This window comes from Hemibagrus wyckioides, linkage group LG06, assembly GCF_019097595.1.
Source record: "Hemibagrus wyckioides isolate EC202008001 linkage group LG06, SWU_Hwy_1.0, whole genome shotgun sequence".
NCBI lineage: Eukaryota > Metazoa > Chordata > Actinopteri > Siluriformes > Bagridae > Hemibagrus > Hemibagrus wyckioides.
In genome coordinates this window covers 26,720,433-26,741,371 of record NC_080715.1, presented here as the reverse complement: position 1 = coordinate 26,741,371, position 20,939 = coordinate 26,720,433, and the positions used below count along the sequence as shown (strand labels likewise).

The 20,939-nt window shown below is 39.1% G+C and overlaps 1 protein-coding gene across 8 annotated transcripts in view; it reads right to left on the bottom strand.

Annotated features, from left to right (window-relative positions):
* The window catches only part of lrch1 (leucine-rich repeats and calponin homology (CH) domain containing 1), a 51,227-nt gene that overhangs the window by 8,374 nt on the left and 21,914 nt on the right, over nt 1-20,939 (bottom strand). For 4 of the 8 annotated variants that reach the window (XM_058391599.1, XM_058391604.1, XM_058391606.1 and 1 more), the window contains exons 3-20: nt 20,076-20,202; nt 18,324-18,429; nt 16,558-16,694; nt 16,337-16,467; nt 15,134-15,221; nt 14,875-14,980; nt 13,649-13,725; nt 12,550-12,617; nt 12,388-12,450; nt 12,110-12,187; nt 11,558-11,594; nt 9,241-9,354; nt 6,688-6,741; nt 6,499-6,553; nt 5,098-5,181; nt 1,000-1,109; nt 748-885; nt 451-528 (exon numbers count right to left, since the gene is read on the bottom strand). In XM_058391599.1, coding sequence (XP_058247582.1) covers nt 451-528; nt 748-885; nt 1,000-1,109; nt 5,098-5,181; nt 6,499-6,553; nt 6,688-6,741; nt 9,241-9,354; nt 11,558-11,594; nt 12,110-12,187; nt 12,388-12,450; nt 12,550-12,617; nt 13,649-13,725; nt 14,875-14,980; nt 15,134-15,221; nt 16,337-16,467; nt 16,558-16,694; nt 18,324-18,429; nt 20,076-20,202 — 1,651 coding nt within the window. The remainder of the gene's footprint in view (nt 1-450; nt 529-747; nt 886-999; nt 1,110-5,097; nt 5,182-6,498; nt 6,554-6,687; nt 6,742-9,240; nt 9,355-11,557; nt 11,595-12,109; nt 12,188-12,387; nt 12,451-12,549; nt 12,618-13,648; nt 13,726-14,874; nt 14,981-15,133; nt 15,222-16,336; nt 16,468-16,557; nt 16,695-18,323; nt 18,430-20,075; nt 20,203-20,939) is intronic. The other 4 variants (XM_058391600.1, XM_058391605.1, XM_058391601.1 and 1 more) reach the window with 3 other exon arrangements.

Here is a 20,939-nt window from a genome sequence, read left to right as displayed (position 1 = left end):
CACAAGAGCACTCAAGGTGTAAGAGACAAAGCCCAAAGCCATGATGGCATGATAATTAATAAGACATGTGCCGATATTTAATTTTTAGATTACGATCATTCGCTACAATACAATAGAACAGTGCTATTTTGTTTAAAATATTACTTTATATTCCATCACATTATGCTCCTTTACCGTTTACTCAGAATAGAGTCACAGCTAAGCGTTTTCATTTTCCCAGCTCGTTATCAGCACATGTGTTTGTAAACACAGGGATAAGGCTGCACTAGGACCCCAGGATGATCCTATTTCATTTGTGTGTGTGTGTGTGTGTTTTGGTGGATCAGACTTCCAAAACTTACCTTCTCATGATTCTGTATTCTGTAAGCTTTGTAAACAAAGCTAGTAATAATAGTTTGAGCTATTTAACCTCTTTCCATTATTCCCTCTAAAAGAAATGATTTCACTCACCTCAGGAACACCGATCTTCCTGCAAGCGTCCAAGAAGTTCTCGACGTTCCGGCGGCATTTAGCCATACTGAGCTTGGGCTAGATGAGAGAAAAAAAGGTTAGAAAGCAGGGGTGTATGTGACCAGAGTGTGTGTGTATGTGTGAATAATTTAGCTTTTCTGAGGGGATCAAATGTGTCCATGATAATAAAGACAGATTTATACACCTTGGGGTCTTCTGACAGGTCTCTACAATTTCCTGGTTCAGTATGTGTGTGTGTGTGTGTGTGTGTGTGTGTGTGTGTTCAGGGTAACGCACTACTGCTGGAGAAGGAACGTGGATGCTAGCCACTGAACGTGGTCTAACATGATTGGCTAGATGACAGAGCACCACACCGTCCATGAGTGAGGAGCCGAGATCTTCAGGAAGCACAACCTTTAGCCTGCTCTCAATGCTCTAAACAGCACCCACACACACACACACAAATACACACATAGTCAGTATGGAGTAATAATTAGTGTATTTGCCATGTGAATTTATGAGTGTGTGTGTGTGTTTGCGCATGTTCACCTCTCGTAGCTGCTCCATGAGTTCCAGTTCCTCTCTAAGCTGTTCCATCCTTCTCCTCATGGTGAACTGAGGATCCACTGATTCGAGGCTCTTAGGAGTTCTCAGGAAAACTGTCAGAAAGCCAAAAGGACAGTCAGAACACCTACACACTTGTCTGACATACACACGCACGCGCAAGAGGAAAACGTCAAAACGGATAAGGATTGAGACGCATTTCGGATCACCAATAGCGCCCAGCCACCTGAGGAGAAAAACATTTCAGCTGATCTGCACTGCAAGACAAAAGAGATCTTAGCAAGCGAGTATGTCTTGAATAAAATCTAATTTATTTAGTGTTTCATAATATGGTATCTCGGAATCTTCTAACAGGAAACACTAGTGGGAATTTCCTATATTTGGGCTGCTAAGATGTAAATATTTGCAGCCTGATGTTTTGGGTTTTGGTGACAATATAGGTCTCAATTTCAATTTGTTTTTAAATTAACCTCAGTAGGTAAGTGGAAAATGACAGGAAGCAGCTAGTATGTAATATTTATAAATAAGCATGTAGTAATTAGCTTGTATTTAATAATAATATTTATCAGATCGTTACACCTCAGTTTGTAGTGTGTACATGTCATTATGTACTCTAGGTTAGTCCATAGTCCATTTTATATCATATTAACAGTGCACTTACATCTCTAACTTACTAATTCTACTCAATAAACTCGATCATGTTCTCTATTTAAAACTCTCTTGTTGGTATATACCAAGAAATACAAACTAATTACCAGATTCTCATCTGTTACATACTAGCTCACTTATTCATTATCAATACCATATTCTAAAAATAAAAATAAAAATAAAAACATACACCGATCAGCCATAACATTATGAGCAGTGAGAGGTGAAGTGAATAACACTGATGATCTCATCATGGCACCTGTTAGTGGGTGGGATATACTAGGCAGCAAGTGAACATTTTGTCCTCAAAGTTGATGTGTTAGAAGCAGGAAAAATGGACACGGGTCAGGGCTGTTTTGGTAGCAAAAGGGGGACCAACACAATATTAGGCAGGTGGTCATAATGTTATGCCTGGTTGGTGTATATTGTCACTCATCTGCAAACAATAACACAAGCCTAGTCTGTGCCAGCATTAACATGAGGATTAGCATTGGTTTTAAATTACCCTCGAGCTAGAAGCAGCATTAGCATAGCATTACTGGGATGGAATAAGCATTTTCAGAAGCAGCCACAAGAGAGAGCCCGAGACACATGGACGATCCACTTTGTGGTGCTTCTTTTAATGCTTGTTCCGTGCCAATATCTTCTCAGAAAGTTCAATTTAGAGGTTGTGTACAAGAAAGGACATGTTTCTTAAAATAGTTCGGCGGCTTTCACTGACAAGGAGCTGGTATTGGGATTGTTAAATGCAAATCAGAGAGTTTAATGAGTAAACAATGATTAAGACAAAGAGGAAGTCAGGGTTTTTTTTGTCTGCTCGCAACAGGCCAAAGATCAAAAACCATAAAACCTGACAGAGAGTAAACAGTGTCCAGGAGAGAGGAAGAGAAATATGCAAGACTTAATTAGCAACCAGTGAAGTGAAGCTTTCTACTCTCTGTTCATTTCTCTCTCTCTTTTCTGTTGATCGATAACCTTGCTGGTGATGATATCACGCTGGAAGAGAAGTGGGAGGAGAAGGAGTGTGGAGCTGGAGTAAAGGGAGGGCTGGGAAATGAGCGACTAAATGCTAAACAAGAGAGCATAGAGATGGAAGGAGGAGATGGAAGGAGGAGATGAAAGGAGGGATAAGTAGAGGGCAGAACAGTGCAACGTCGTTCTCATGATCTCCAGAGGAAGTCTGAGCCGTTTAAACCCAGCCGAGCGCAGCCTCCAATTCACACAGTGCAACATAGAGATACAAATCTCTAGACTGCACTGTGTGTGTGTGTGTGTGTGACTAAACTCGTGTATGAGTATGACTAAACTGTGTGTGAGAAACTAAAAACTGTGTGTTTGTGTGTGTGTGTGTATGTGCAAGAAACTACACTCTCTCTCTATCTGACTAAACTATGTGTGTGTGTGTGTGTGTGAGACACTAAACTCTGTGTGTGTGTGTGTGTGTGTGAGAGAGAGAGACTAAACCGTGTGTGTGCGACACTAAACTCTCTCTCTCTCTCTCTCTCTCTCTGTGTGTGTGTGTGAGAGACACTAAACTCTCTCTCTGTGTGTGTGTGTGTGTGTGTGTGTGACTAAACCGTGTGTGTGTGTGTGTGTGTGTAGGCTATGAGTGGTTGCCCTAGAATAATACCCTCAAATAAGGCCTTGAAAAAGAGGCCAAGGCTAAAAATAAAAAGGAGAGCACATTTTGTTTCAAGCAGAACATCACAGATTCCTCTCTTCAGTTCAGTTTTTGTGTTTGGTCCTTAACTAGTTAAGATTTCTTCAAAGAGTCTTATAAAAGCATCTACTATGTTTAAAAGCCTTTTATCCATCTAAAAAAACAGAAAAATAAATAAAAACTTTTTTTTAATTGGTACTATTTCTAAAACTGAGGCTGATGGAAAAATTATTCACAACTGTTCCAGAGATCAGAATTAGGTTCTGTTGATGGTGCTGGAAACATCTAAGACGTTCTTATCGTATACATATTTCTGAGGTGTGTATGAGACGCAGGACGCAGTGTGTAAACACAGTCCTAGTTTTTCTAGCGTTTTCTATCTTTGTGGATTTGATCTCTTCGTGTTTCTTGAATGCAGCATGACTATAAATATCACAGCACAGTTAAAGACCCACAATTCTTCAGAAACATTTTTCTCGCTTCCTCTCAACTTGTGTGTGTGTGTGTGTTTGCCTTATAAGGACTAATTATCTAGTTTTTATGCAACGTTGCCCTGAACCTTGAACAGAAACACAAAAAAGCGTTTAAAAAGCATACACACAAATATTTCAGCTTCTGTTGTGTGTAAACGTTCAGATCTGTAATGAAAGAAACACTTGTTTGTGTGACGCGGCCTGACGTAAAGTGGAGTTACTGCTCTATCCTGCAGCTGAAGTGTTTATTACTTCTAAACTCTATACAGCGGAACCTCAAAATACGAATTAAATTCATTCTGGAGGCGAGTTCTTAAGGCAAAAGTTTGTATTGTGAAACGAGTTCTCCCGTAAGAAATAATGTAAATGCAGATAATCCGTTCCAGCCACCCTAAAATATTAGCAATATTACCAGTACGAAGCGTATGTAAACTGTATGGCTGCTTACAAAGAACTGACCCAAGCAAACCATTCCATGTCAAGGCTCCTCACAGGAAGTCGTGCCACCAAACATGGGCTAAAAATAGAATAGACCACCTATGCCACCAATCTGCCAATAAAAAAACACCAGAAAAATCACGTAGCTTTTGAAGGCATGCTGAAGGCAATGTTGGTATGGTGGGTTGACTCTTTCAAAACAGCTTTGACTGACTGAAAAAAATTGTTACAATTCGTAACTCACTTTGGTTGCCATTGCTTGGCTTTCCACTGACGCAAACAAGTTTTGAACGACTCCCAGACGTACGCACAACCTAGCCAGCATTCGGTTCAGTTCTGTTTGTTCATTTGCCTAAAATGTTTCGAATGCCGATGCAAATTTCTTGTAAAAATTTCTATTCTTGAGGTGAAAATTCGAAATGGAGGGCATTCGTGTGCAGAGGTTCCACTGTATTATATTTTTCTACTTCATCCAGGTCTCTTTCATCACTTCCGTTATTGCAACTATAAACACCATCTTGATTTCTTTTCTCTTAAAGTAAAAAAACGAAGAAAAAAAAGCCATGTAAAATGTTTGTCATGTTCCCAAGAAACCAAAATCCGCAAACTCCTCTGTTCTGGAGATTTTCCTGTCAGACACAAAACAAACTTCAAAAATCATTCATTTTTCCCATTTTCTTTTTAGACTTGGATTATGTGAAACCTTCTGGCCAATCAGAATTGAGAATCAGTTGTACGTCATAAATAAAATAAAATAAAGAAAAGAGAAATTGATTGTGATTGTGAGAGAAAGAAAGAAAAAACACCAACAGTTTATTCTGCGGATTCTGCAATTAGACAGCACAAGTTAGCGATAAGACATACCCCTGAGAGGAACACCTCCATCATGTGGCCTAGTGGGCGTGTCTCTATTGATGGATAAAGGTGAGCAAGGGACAGAGGGAGGAGCTACACACAGGACCGGTATAGGGCCGGGGAGAAATGGGAGGGACAAATATTCCAAACATGGAGGAGTGTTAAGTCAACACAGGAGAGGGGTTAAAGAAAATGTCAAAAATTAAGATTAGACAGTAAATAATTCAACGTTAGCATAATATATACACAAACACACATGGTACTAAACAAAACAGCGTAAATAAACACTAGCCAAACACTAACTAACGATATCGCTTGCTGTTTATGAAATGGAGTGCACCGCTAAAATGGAGGAACTACTATTAGCTAAAATAAACAGAGTGAACAGAACAACTGTGACTGAGCGTTAACGTTAGCTGCTCATTAAAGGATGTGCGAGGTAGCAGGGAACTAAATGGCTAAAAAACAATTGCACAGATTAAGTGTTAATTACAGAGATTGTTAAATGGACGGTATTGCAGCACACCACAAATATTAGCAGCTAAACGTAGCACTTCGCTTGAGGCATGCTTAATAATGGACATGCTAGCACACATGCTAGTTCACTAGTTTCCACACTGTAAATAGATTTAGGACAAAATGCTTTTTGAACTGAATTGTTTGTGATATTCCACAACCTTCTCTTTGGTATTTATTTGTTTATTTTACAGTTTAATATCACAAGTATCTGTAGATCAGTAACTATGGCAACGCATTCTGTTTCACACTGCCCAAGTGTCAGAGTTCAGCGATAAAAAAAAAAACTCAACAACAAAGAATGTGTAATATGAGTAAGTAAATAAATAATATGAAAATAATAAATAATATGAATAAAATTAATCAGATACCACAGTTGAAGTCTATACAATATTAAATATATCTAAATATATTTATTTGTTTATTTATATTTATTTATTTCTAAATAATATGAATAAAAACAATTAATCACTATACAATATTAAATATATCTAAATATATTTATTTATTTATATTTATTTATTTCTAAAGATATTTCAATATAAATAATCTGAATAAAAAAATTAATCATATAACACCACAGTTGAAGTCTATTATTAATAATCTAATATTTCTACCTTGTTACTCCAAAATCAATACATTTCGAAAGACTGCAAATAAAGGATCTTTTACTTCTTTAGTGTTTAAACTTGTATTTTTATGCATTTTCAGGTTTACAAATCCTAAGTAAAAAGTTTCACCAGTTGATGCTGGTGAAAGTGTGTAAACAAGTAAACAGGTTAAACGAATATTGATATCTGTCTCAGTTCATTATCTGTACATTTCCAACCAGCTGAAACGAGTCATCAGGTGTGACCATGTGTACAATTTCCTGTGTGTGTGTGTCAGGCTCACCTGATCGGGGTTTCAAGCCAAACGGCGGTGAAAACACTGGGCTCTGGGCTTCACTCTGTTCATTTAAAATATATTACAATTAAAGGTGATCTGTAAACACTTTTCAGGTCACAAAACACAAATATTGTGTGTATTTTAAATATTTGTAACACTGTAGTGCTGTATTTCTGACAGAAAAGAGTTTCTCACATTCTCTTGCTCTGCTCGAGCATCATCTGTCTTCTCCTGACAAATCATCTCTCCCTAAAACAGAAAATATAGGAATGATAGAGGAAACCAGACCATCAGCAGATTCTCTTGCTAATATTTTTCAAAAATAGATTTTGGACAAAAAGAGGTGTGTTCAGTTATAAAAATAAAAGTGCTTGAAGAAGTACAATAAGGTTCTGTTCTTGCCCTTTGTTATCTCTTTTTCTCTTCCTCTTGCTAGACCTCTGCCCCTTGCTGCCATTTCTTATTGTTCTCAGTACAGTGTGGCACCAAAAACACACAAAATCCCAACACCACCAAGCTGTAAAACATGTCCAAATTCAACACAAGACCTGACACGATGAACTGCAGCTCAATCAGATCTCTAGTTCACTAGCTGATCAGGGAGTCGGCCATTTTAAGTTCTGTTTCAATCATAAAATCACTGAAATGCTCATCACTGAAAGGACTCTAAGACTGTGAGGCAGTGACACCACCCACAGCACGACCATGGCACCATAACATGTCGGGGTTTTTTAATAATATTTTAGCTAGTTATAAAACTAAAGCAGGGTCCATCACCAACATGATAAATTGGAAAGAGGCAGGGTTTCTGTGGGTGTGGAGTCACTAGAGAGTTCATCACTCTAGAGCAGGGCTCTCCAAACTTTTTGTCTATTTTTGTGTGAAAAAATGTCAGTGTCGAAGAGGTAGAGTCACATGTTGATCTCCTATTTACTTTACACCGAAAGAGGATGTACTACCAACATGTTGAACTGCAGAGCTCCTGAGCAAAAAGCCTAACGTTCGGTTGTGTAAAGATCTGAAGGTAATAACACAATCAGAGTAAAATATCATGTAAAGTCTAGACCAGAAGAGTTACATCTGACTCTGTGATCATCTCTTCCAAATGAACCTTTTCCTCCTGAGCTCCATCTGCTCTTCATAGTAGATAACATCAAAAAACTAGTATTGTTTAAAGACGCTGTTTTAAACAGGAACAGGGTTTTCCAGTCTACACTGACACTTCCTGGTGTTTACGCTAGATATACTACACACCAGGGGTTGTCGTGCTGTTTTCTTTTTTTTTTGCAGACAGGGACTCCTCCACAAAGCAAACAAAAACATCCCCAAATGCCGTTATTACATTACAAACTTACTCTAACAAATATTAGAGCTATTTATAAGAACTACAGAGATTTTCTTTCTCTTTCTTTACTTTCCTCCAGCAGTACACATTGGATCCAAGTTAACCTTCTTCGTAGACCACTAAGTATTCCAGTTCTTGAAGTTTGTTGTGAAATAATCTTACTTTGTTAGATTATTATTATAAAAAAAATATAACTACAGGGAACGCTGGAACTCTGTGCTTATACATTATTAATAAGCATAACATTATTCACCATTGTTTTATATAATTTTCTCTCTAGTTAGTCTAATAATCAGGGTGTTGATCAGGAAGCCGGCCATTTTGTCTCACTCACACGATCCTTCTGGAGTGTTTTGCTCTCTTAAAAATCCCACATCGCACCACAAAAACCAAGGATCATAGATGCACACTATGTTTCCTTACTGGAAATTATGTCATAATTTCTGAAGCCGAAAATTAAAGGTGAATGGACTTACAATATGTTACCGATTTTTAATGTATATGATGTTCTATATATAGTTTGTTTAAGTGATTAATGATTTTTTCAAAAATTCTACTAGCTAGTCTATGATCCTGTTTGAAGAAACAGAAACACGTTTTTTATGTTATTCAGCCTGAGTACACTGATCAGGCATAACATTCTGAGCAGTGAGAGGTGAAGTGAATAACACTGATGATCTCCTCATCATGGCACCTGTTAGTGGGTGGGGTATATTAGGCAGCAAGTGAACATTTTGTCCTCAAAGTTGATGTGTTAGAAGCAGGAAAAATGGGCAAGCGTAAGGATTTGAGCGAGTTTGGCAAGGGCCAAATTGTGATGGCTACACGACTGGATCAGTGCATCTCCAAAACTGCAGCTCTTGTGGGGTGTTCCCGGTCTGCAGTGGTCAGTATCGATGAAAAGTATCTGTTAAGTTCAGTAAGTATCCTTTAAGTCCTGTAAGGTACAACTTAGAGGTCTTAAAAGATCTGTTGCTAATATCTTGATCAGGGATCTAGTGGAGTCAATGCCTCGACGGGTCAGGGCTGTTTTGGCAGCAAAAGGTGGACCAAAAGGCAGAGTGCTCAAGAACTGGAGTGCACCATATACTGATTCACTACCTGAGATTGAGACGCACCCTATCAAATGTACCTGTTTATAAGGAAGTACTTTTGGAAAATTAGAATATCACCCAGTTTCCTAATCTGAAAGAAATTTTCCTTGTCAAAGATTCCTGCTTCTTGTCCCTTTTACTTTATACTTCTAGCAGAATATCAACATTAACATTTCTAGTAGAAATGATCAAGATGTGTTTCAAAGACTGGAGAATATGTTTCCTGGTGGTTTTTTTATGCCAAACACTGCAACCTGTTGTAGTCTTGAAGCCAGTACTCCAGATTACATCACGTTTTTTTTAGGTTACCTTTTGAGCCACATAGAAGGTGTACTGCTGGCACGCAAGCTGGGCCTCCAGCCGAGCCCGTTTCAGAATATACTGCCTCTTCCTCTGGAACTCCCAGCCTTCATCCGGACCATCCTTCAATGACAACGACAGCGCACAACTCCTAACAGCTTCGTGTGGTTAAACGGCACACGCCACACAAACTATCCACCACACACACACTTCAAAACGGCTAGCACACACAAGCAGGAGCTAGCATGGAAGTCTAAATGGATGAGCAAACAGGTGCTTTAGACGCTTACAGTCAGATCCTGATGGAAGAGTCCACTGCTAATTTCAATAGAACAAGAAATCATTTTTGTAATATTTCTATATCCATGAAAAGGAATAAATCACGACATGCTATTAGCATGATGTGGATTATTTTTGAATAACTGCAAGCCCTTACGTGTTTTATTCCTCTTATACCACAGCGATTTGGATTTCGCTAAACAGATTACTTCCTGTTCGGACTTACGTTACAGCATGTAACCCTCACCAGCCTCGCTTTAATGTTTCGCTTGAAGATCATGAGACAAACAAAGGAAGCCTCTAGTCTACTCCTTTCAGACCTTTATTTTGCTGTGACCTTGATCCTTTTTGGATCATTTTCCAAATCCACTTGTTTACAATCATAATTCCACATAACAATCCCCAAAATCAGTCCAACAGATAGGCTGATGGTCATCTGGTCAAACATAATGTTTCCTGCACCTCCCTCCTGACCAATCAGATTTGAGTATTCAACAGTGCTGTGGTATAAATTTGAATAACACACGCCATCTTCTGAATATAAACAGCTCAGTCTCTATCTATTAACGGTCTACTTACTTGACCTTAGTTAGAGCGGAAGTGGACGTTTGGATCCGACTGTATAACTACAAACATTCTCATCACGTCACACATCGAAATGCATCATACCATACGTTTTTCAGTCAGAAGCCTCAAGTGTGACATTTTACTGAATCGACAAACAACAACACACAAGCACACACAGACTCATGCACACTGCCACCACCGCAAGACTAGGACACAGTTTAGCTTCCTGAAGTTGGAAGCTCAGTAAATGGAGGACAAGCATTAAGGTGCTTTAGATCTACACCTGTCCATGCGTGTCCAGATACCCCTAGTGGTAGGAAGTGTGTACGCTTTTTAAATCTTCTAATCCTACTCTAGGGTTTTTAGAAGCAGCCACAGAAACATTCCCATAAGAAATACAAGACATGTCAAATCCAACAAAGAGCCAAATAATCACACACACACACACTGTAGCTCAGGCTACAATACGTCACATTTCCATATATAACAACTTCTCAAAATCTAACTAAAGCACTGGATTGCATTTAGGGAACCTAGCTATATATTTATGTACATTTACATATAGATTTACAGATGATGTAAATGTCTGTAGCTTTGTGTAGAGTTTATCAGTGTCCGTTGTGTATAGATGTGCACACACATGCTTTAATAAATGAGATGGACTCAAATATAAAGTCTCTCATTAGACTGTCACCCTCATTTATGTTTTTTTTAACCTGTCCCTTGTTTTCCTATGATGTGCTGCTCTATATATGTCTGTCTTGGTCATAGTCAGTCAGTGTGCTGTAAAGCCGGATGGCGGGTTATCCAGGTTTGATGGCGTAGTTTTCATGTCATAGTAAGGGTTTGTTTCTGTTACGTTTAATGTAAGTGTTTGTTTTGTTAAATAAAATCAGTGCACATACTGAATCCCTGCGTTTGGATCTGATCTGCTACCACACCCAATCAAGCTAATGACGGAGATCCGGGTTTGATCCCCACCATCGGCAGCGTGCATCCTCGTTCGTTACGGATAAATTAAATTATAACTAAAAAATATCTATCTAACTATTTAACTGAATTGTAAGTTAATGTGTCCAAATACAGTTCTTATGAGAGACTTCATATTTGTAGCACGATTATTGACCTTCTGAGTTCATCTCATTGATCAATGCATGCAACAAAAGCTACAATTTAGTGATAATTACTTCAAATTTAGCTCTAATTTAACTTATTTAATTTAACGATAAGCGGCTTCTACACTTCACATTCATTTGCTTTTGCTCTTCACTCTAAGAACGATCGGCGTTAAAATGCTCTAGCTGGGTTAAGATCTAAACGAAGAACTTTTGTGAGTTAAAAAACGTCACAATAAAAACAACAACAGCCGGATAATAAAAGCTGTAAAATTCTTAATATTAGACAGTTATCATGATATGAGAATGTATTAGTACAGGTTGATGGGAAACATGCTACGTAGATAAAACACCGGAAATATTACCTTAGGCGTGGTCTGTCCATCTTCGCTCTCCTGACCACTGAGGGAGGAGAAGAGAATAAAATAAAAGAAATATAACCTCACACCATGAAGCGGTTTATTCACCTTTTCAAGACAGTGATCTGAGAATTAATAACAAATTACTTCATGACATTTTTTTGACTTTCCTGTTCTACATAAACACTTTCCCATGACTGATCAGATGATCAGAAAGTGCTAACACTGGAGACTCCTTCCATAAACATAAATATAAATCTCCTTACAGAAAACTTATCAATAACTATCTTTTTTCTTCGCTAAGTAACAAGACTGTTTTTTTATTATTAATTACTCTGAAAATACATGGGGTAATGCAAGACTTTTTTTTATCTGTTTATTTTTACACTGAAAATATGTGAGATAACGTATTCACTGGACATCTGTAATTCTCTGTGAATCAGCTGTTTCTAGAGAAATGATATTGCATGAAGATAAATCAACATCCCTGTGAAATAAACTGCAAAAAAATACAGTTAACATGATGTCCAGCATAACATCGCGGTAGAATTGTCTTACTTAAGAGATTCGTCCACTGTGACCATTTCCACCGGGTAGAGTTTAATTCCAGACAAATCAGACGAGCTCATGTTCACTCTGAATATATTAACACACACACACAAAATGAGTGTGAGCTACAGAATATAACTGATAAGACATTCATTCTGAATGAATACACTCAGAGAAAACAGAAGGGATTAATTCTATCAGAGTGATCATATTTCAGGTTTTGATATGTAACATGCATTTGGGCTATTATATTTGCTATTTGGTTGCCAGGTAACAACATCATTCACCTGTTAGGATTCTGCAGGAGCTCCACAGCCTCTTTTAGAGGGCTGATCAGGTTAACCTTTGACCTGTACGAGACAGAGTTTTTATGAAGCTGATATTAGGATCTATATATTATTTAAAAAAATGTCCAGTGGAGACTAAAGAGTCGAAAACAGAATACTCACGACTGCTCAGCTGCCCAGTTACTGTCTTCCTCAATTCTGAGGGGCTCGTCGAAGTCAACACCTCGGCCCTACACACACACACACACACACATCATCTCCAGCTGCAACATGTCATGTGACGGCACAGTAAGGAACTGACTGGCTGAAATTCATAATAGACCTTTGTTATCACAGTGGCTGACACACACACACTCACTCACTCAGACACTCACACATACACGCCCACACATACACACTCAGACACTCACACATACACGCCCACACATACACACTCAGACACTCACACACACATACACACTCTCACTCACACACACATGCTCACATTTACAAATACACACTCACTAACACACACTCACATTTACAAACACGCTCATTCACACACACTCACACATACACACTCAGACACACACACATACACGCTCACATACACACTCACTCATTCACTCACAAACACACACACTCACTCACACGCTCACATTTACAAACACACACTCACTCACACATACTCACACACACTCACACATACACACTCACTCACTCACTCACACACACACACACACTCACATATACACTCACATACACACCACACACATACACACTCAGACACTCAGCACATACACTCACTCACTCACTCACACACACACACACTCACATACACATATACACACACTCACATACACACTCACTCACTCACACACACACTCTCACACACACACACACACAGTCAGACACTCAACACATACATGCTGGCACACACACACATCTCTGCACCATGTCTGATGTGTCTGCTTGAATTTAATGCACTGTGCTGATTGGCTGATTGGAGAAGCACATAAACCAGCAGGTGTACATGTGTTTCTATTAAATCTGAATGTTAACGTGAACATTACTGGAATCCACATACATTTTATTTTGTGCAATAAATTAGCTGCTCAATAAAATGAAACATTTTCCCATAGCTTTGCATTGATCATGAACAGCTCATAGCTTCACATCTGCAAAACAGCTTGCAGAACAGAAGTTGCTGGAAACACACCTTTCCTCAGGTGAGTGAATCAATGAGAGTGTGAAAACACAGCAGGAGGTCTGTGATGGTTACCTTGATGTAGTTGACGAATCGAGTAGTAAAGGAAGAATCTCTGTAGCCGAACTGTCCTGAGTCTGACGGGCTTTGGTCTGATACAATAAACACACAAACACAAACTCGCCACTTAAGCATATAGCTGACGCAACAAAATATACATACGTGAAAAAAAAAGACAAGAAACAAATATAAACCTGCTCCTCATATCATGTTAACTATTACTTTTTAGACAGTTTTGCTCTCATACAGTATTCAAAATCCTGACTGACCATAAAGAAGAGATCCATCATACTAAGCTTTATATTAGGTTCATATCTATATATACACAGATCAGCCATAACATTATGAGCAGTGACCGGTGAAGTGAATATCACTGATTATCTCCTCATCATGGCACCTGTTAGTGGGTGGGATATATTAGGCAGCAAGTGAACATTTTGTCCTCAAAGTTGATGTGTTAGAAGCAGGAAAAATGGACAAGCGTAAGGATTTGAGCAAGTTTGACAAGGGACAAATTGTGATGGCTAGACGACTGGATCAGAGCATCTCCAAAACTGCAGCTCTTGTGGGGTGTTCCTGGTCTGCAGTGGTCAGTATCTATCAAAAGTGGTGCAAGGAAGGAACAGTGGTGAACTGGCGACAGGGTCATGGGCGGTCAAGGCTGAAAGTATCCTTCAAGTTCTGTAAGTATCCATGGAGTCCCCACCTCGCACGCAACTTACAGGACTTAAAGGATCTGCTGCTAACATCTTGGTTACAGATACCACAGCACGCCGGCGTGGGGGGGGGCTAACACATTTTATATATATGTATGTATGTATATATATATATATATATATATATATATATATATATATAAGTTTACAAACTTTTCCACATATTTACATGTGAATTAAAATAAAATAGTGAAATAAAAAAGCTCTTGTTAGAGTGTGTAAGCTGTCGGTTCTTTGCAGTGCAGCTGGCTTCCCTCTAAAGCTTTCACCACCCTCCCACAATTCTCCCTGTGTGCTGACAGCAACTTCCTCTCAAGTATCTCTACATCCCAAACCCTGCCTCAGGTCAAACCCTGGTCTCTCTCTCTCTCTCTCGCTCTCTCTCACACACACACACACACCCATGCAGAATTACATAACAGTCTGTTGTCTTTGGTCTCAGTGTGTTGGGTGTCAGCAAGAGGATGTTTGAGTCCCACTCCTTTCACTTCCTACAGTGTGTGTGTGTGTGTGTAGAGGTGCTACCTGTTAGGGAACTGATATGCTCGATGGAGTCATCTTTACATATTCCTTCCTCTTCTGTGATGTTGGACATAGGGACATTAAGACTCAGACTGTCCTCGTCAGATGGCTAACACACACACACATACAAATGAAACTTTAATTATAACACAAATTATACTTAAAACATTTTAAATGATTACTAACGTGCATTATAGTTAAATAAAGTTAAAGACAAAACATGACACTACACACACGCACACACACACAAAAGCAGACTAACCTCTGTGGCAGAAAGCCGCTTGTCCCCATTATCGCTGCCCACCCCAGAGTCGCTGTCAAGTTTCCGATGTTGATCAATGTCCTCCGTACTGAGAAAGAAAAAGAGATAAATATATATATATAGATATATATAAAGAGAAGGAGGTAATGATCGTTATGTGAAACCTCTCTCGTTCTTCCTCCCTCTCAGCCTCAATGTCACATCCTCAGTCTCTTAAAACGGTTCCACTGAGACCAGACTAATTACGTACGTCTTTCTAAATATATCTGTCGCTCATATCATCCATCTACCTGCTTCCACTTTCTCGTGACTGCAGTCCCAACGCTTATGACTGACTGCCATCTTTGAGGGTGCAGAGGGTTAGCTTTAAAGTAATCTGATATCTCAGTGGTTAAAGTGTTGGACTACTGAGCAGAAGGATGTGAGTACAAATCCCAGGACCAACAAACTGCCCCTGAGCAAGGCCCTTAGCCCTTGATGTGTGAATCAGATAAATGTAAGCAGTTCTGAATAAGGATGTCTTTATTTGGTATTTTTCCTTGCTTCTTAAAATGACATGATGGAAAGTGTTCATGTCTGAGCGAGGAAATAAGATCTCCTGCATCTCCAAAAGCCACCGCCCACAGGAGTAATAATGAGGTCTCCTGCCCCAGATCGGTTAGTTTTAGTCCAGTAAGCTGCTCAACCTCTCTCTCTCTCACTCTGTCTCTCTCTCTCTCTGTCTCTCTCTCTTTCTCTCTCTCTCTCTCACACACACACACACTCTCTCTCCAACTACACTAATGGAAGATTAGCTTCACAGCAATCCTAAGGCAAGAACTCCCAGCCCCCAGGAAATCCCATGCAATCTGAATTCCATCCAAACACTTATCATGTCTTCTGTTTCCACCAGGAAATTTCTGCCACCAGATTATGAGAAGGAGCTCCAGGTGACCAGCTCTGAGGTGAGTATAAAGGTATATTCCATGTTGCCCACTATCTGAGCCTCTCTCTTTCTCACATGCCTAAAAGGGTAGTTTTGGGTTCTCCAACAGACTTCACAGACCCATCAGCATGCTCTCACTGGTGTCCTAACCTTCTGGACGCTTCCATTCCTAAATACTGTGGGCTTGTTGCTATGTGTAAAGACTACAGGTGAACTACACTCTCTCTAAAATTCTCTGAACTCCTTAGGGGTTTATTGGGATCTGCTCTGAGACTGACCTGCCAGTGGTGGGACGTGATAGACTGAGGTGGTCCATAACAGGCAGGTAGAGGGCGTCGGCCATCTTGTCGCTGCGACACGCCTCCATTGTGAGGTACTTAAATATGTGCACCTTCCCCTTTATACAAATCTGCAACAAACAGACAGACAGTACAATATATCATTGCAATATTTTACCATATGCTGTATGCATGTGTGTGTGTGTGTGTGTGTGTGTTACCTGTGCTGGGGGGCTCTGTAGTGGGTTGTTCTCTAGATGTAGTGATTGTAGCTGAGTCATTTTGCGGTAGCAGATGGGAATAGTGGAAACTTTATTACAGGAAAAATCAAACTTTACCAGAGGTAGATCTGCCAAGTCTGTCACACACACATACACACACAGTTAAAAATACAGAATGATATTATATCACCCAGATTTTGAGTATTAACACAGAATGTAAAATCACAGCTGACATTTTTCTGTTCAGTATCCAAAGAGACCTGAAGATTTGTTCTTGACTGACCGAGTTACAGTAACACAATTTACACAATTAAAAGTTAAAAGTTAAATTAAAAATTAAAAGTTCAAGGGCCATCCTTGAAGAGAAAAGCAATTGAATCATGGGTTCTAACTTCCACAACGTTCTTCCCATCTTCCACCAATATACATTTGAGCTGTAAATGATACCAAAGCACTTCATCTCAGTAGCCATTTCACCCTCAAAACCGAGTGCAGACAGTGAAAACTAGCTCATCTTTTCAAAAAGAACTCCCTTGAAAATCGTATATCTTCCCAGTGTAGTCAGAGGAGATGTTAACTGGACACAATGAACAAAAGCTCACAAAAACCTGACAAGCTAGGAAACTATTTCACTAATGTAAAAGTCAAGAATGCTTTTGGCCTGAAAAAATGGCCAAATGTTTTCTGTATTTCTCCCCTAAAATCTACTGTTTCAATAGTTCCTCATCAAAGTAAAAGAATATTAAAATCTAATAAAACTTTCCTCAGAACACAGATTGTGTCTATTATAATTATAATATTATTCATACATTATTATTCAATAGCTGAACAGCAACTGTTGTCTTTAGTTTGCACCATTATTGGTTGTTTTCATAATTTTTATTGTGTATTTATATGTGATGTGAATATATATATCGATCAGGCATAACATTATGATCCCTGACAGGTGAAGTGAATATCACTGATTATCTCATCATCATGGCACCTGTTAGTGGGTGGGATATATTAGGTAGCAAGTGAACATTTTGTCCTCAAAGTTGATGTGTTAGAAGCAGGAAAAATGGGATGTGAGCGAGTTTGACAAGGGACAAATTGTGATGGCTAGACGACTGGATCAGAGCATCTCCAAAACTGCAGCTCTTGTGGAGTGTTCCCGGTCTGCAGTGGTCAGTATCTATCAAAAGTGGTCCAAGGAAGGAACAGTGGTGAACCGGCGACAGGGTCATGGGCGGCCAAGGCTCATTGATGCATGTGGGGAGTGAAGGCTGGCCCGTGTGATCCGATTGAATAGACGAGCTACTGTTGTTCAAATTGAAGAAGTTAATGCTGGTTCTGATAGAATACACAGTGCATGATGGGTCAGGGCTGTTTTGGCAGCAAAAGGGGGACTAGTACAATATTAGGCGGGTGGTCATAATGTTGTGCCTGGTTGGTGTATACATAATATGCTGCATTATAGAGCATATATAGAGTGTTGCTTTTTTATTAACCCTTTCAAATTTCATTATTTGTCACATATACATTACATCACAGTGAAATGCTTTTCTTGTTAGTCAGCCATATCATATGCCTAAGACATGCAATTTAACTGTATATACATTTCATTTATATGCCTGAATTTATGCGGGAACAAAAGCAAGCAACAGTTATAAAAGTTCTAAGGAAAGAAGAAGATGAAAATGAACTTCAGTAAAGCTAGAGGTGTTTAACTACATTAAATACTGTCACACACACAGTATACTATGTCCTATTTAAGTTCTGTGTACCTTCAGGCAGGACACACAGAAGGTTCCGGCGCACATTTAGTTCTCGTAGAGCTTTGAGGCGTCCGATCTGGCGCGGGAGAGCCGTGACCTCATTACAGCTCACATCCTGAATAATGGGAGACACACACACACACAGGGGTTATAGATTTCCATCCAGCTCCATTGTGCTCATAAGACAAACTAAAGGAGTAAAATACAGTAAGAAAATTCTAAGCTCTTGGAATTGTGTAGATAAGTCAGTAATCCCTGGGGCTCACTGTGGATAAACAAGTCCTGAGATGATTTTTATTACCTAAGATTTATTACACTTCAATTAAAAGTTAGATTCTTCTCATATATTCAATCTGAGTTTAAGCAAATCATTAAAAACACATTTTCTGACCTTTCTGGCTTTTTCTTATCAAAGGTGCCAATAATTCTGGAGCATTATATAATTTTGTTAGTATACATCATTATATATAATGATTCATAAATGATCGTTTTATTTACTGAAGGAGAAAAGTTAAACAAAATGACTGTCCAAAAGTGTAATAACTGGCTTCAGAAAGCTTGAAATCTTCTTGAGCTACTTCTTCTTTGAAATATTGCTTTTATTAAACCACATTATAGTCTTTTGAGCATGAACTGCCAGTTGCAAGTTACATGCCAAGTTACAGCATCTGAGTGGAGTTCAAGTCAGGATCAGGTTTGTCTAGGCCACTCCAAAAACCTTCATTTTCTTTCTTTGGAGCTTCAAATCACAAACTGATGACTAGACATCCTCCTTTAGCTGGTTCTGTCAATAACTGAAAGCAGCTTAGCATCCTGACACCACCATGTTTGATTTAAACCACATTTTACACAAATTATTGAAGGTTAAGGGCCTTCCTCAATGGGGAGTAGAATGGCAGCTTGATGGACCTGGGATTCAAATTTGCAAGGTTCTGATCAGCAACCCAACACCTTAACCACTAAGCTACCACATTCAGTGATGGTCCAGTTGTTGGTATGGTGTGTATCCCAGGAGGCCAGGAGTAATTGACCAATGTCTTTTAAAACTGCAACTGTCAACATCATCAGTCAACCTTTATCAAAAAGGGTATGGGGTCATCAGTGTGTTTTTCATGGTTGGCAGTGGTATTCAAGCAGTGGTATAGCAACCCTCATGGTGGAATCATAAACCTTGAACTCAACTGAAGTAAATGAGGCCTGCAGTTCCTTAGATATGCATTTGGTCGTTTTTGCAACTTGCTGGAAAAGTCAACAATGTGCTCTTGGAAGAACTTTGGAAGGCTGGGTAGATTCACGACTGGTACAAAGTCTCCAGGATTTCACAATTTTGCAATAGCAGAAATTAAAGACAATCAAGGAAACTCCCTGATATTCAGAGGAGTGTGCAATTTTTCAAAATGACCTCAGATTTTCCACGGATTTGGGCCAAGATGCGTAACAACATGCATTCAGCCATCTTCGAATCCCGTGCATCGAACATGAGCACAGATATCATAAATTCATCAGATATGCATCTTCACTGGAAGGAGTTTAAAAGAAGAATCCAGTGTGTGTGTGTTTGTTTGTTTCTCTGCTGTGCCAAACAGCAAAATAACCTATGATTCTGAAATGATTTGCACACTGCTCTCCACATCCTCCTACATGTCACTCTGAGAACTTTTACTGATCTGAAATTTCAAGTACATGCGAAACATTATGTAAAATAGTAATGAAAAAAAAGACTGCATGGGCAGAAACACACACACACAAACACACACTTACCAGTTCCATGAGACTGGTGAGCTGGCCGATGCTTTCTGGCAGAGCGTTGAGTTTGTTGTTGCTGGCATTGAGGACTCGCAGGGGAAGACCACACACACACACCGGCAACACTGACAGCTGGTTGCGACTAAGCATTATAGAAACAATGAGAAGTTACAAGCAACATCCAAAAACCTAAAAATAGCTCACTTTGTTTTTCGCTCCTGAGATGTTCGGGAAGTAAGGATTTTTTTTAAGTGTTTCCTTTTTTCTCTGATGTATAAAGTTGCGGTACGAATAAAAAGAATCAGTGATAAATGGGGAGATTGATTTTTGGAATAAATTATGACATCACAAGTGTCTGTTTACCAATATAGAGGAAAATATAATTAATTATGATGTTTTTAAAACATAATATATGTATAACATAGTGGATGCTGAAAATGGATGAGAAAATCTAAATCTAAAGCTAGATAACTTCCATTTGAGACGCTATCGCCCTTTCTAACCTTTATACACCAGACACTAGAGTACATAGTGCGTAGTACATCATATAAGTTAAGTAGCCTTTATTTGTCACATATACATTACAGCACAGTGAAATTCCTTTTTCACATATCCCATCCTTGAAAGTTGGGGTCAGAGCACTGGGTCAGCCATGATACAGCACCCCCTGGAGCAGTGAGGTTTAAGGGCCTTGCTCAAGGGCCCAACTCTGGGGCTTGAACCCCGATCAACAACCCAGAGCTTTAACCACTTAAGCTACCACCACATTTGGGACCCAGCTCACGTTTAATAGACAAACAGTCAGAAGTTTCATCTGAGACTCATAACCACTTTAAATGGTTTTATTTTTTAGCTCTAAACTAATCATTAATGTTCAAT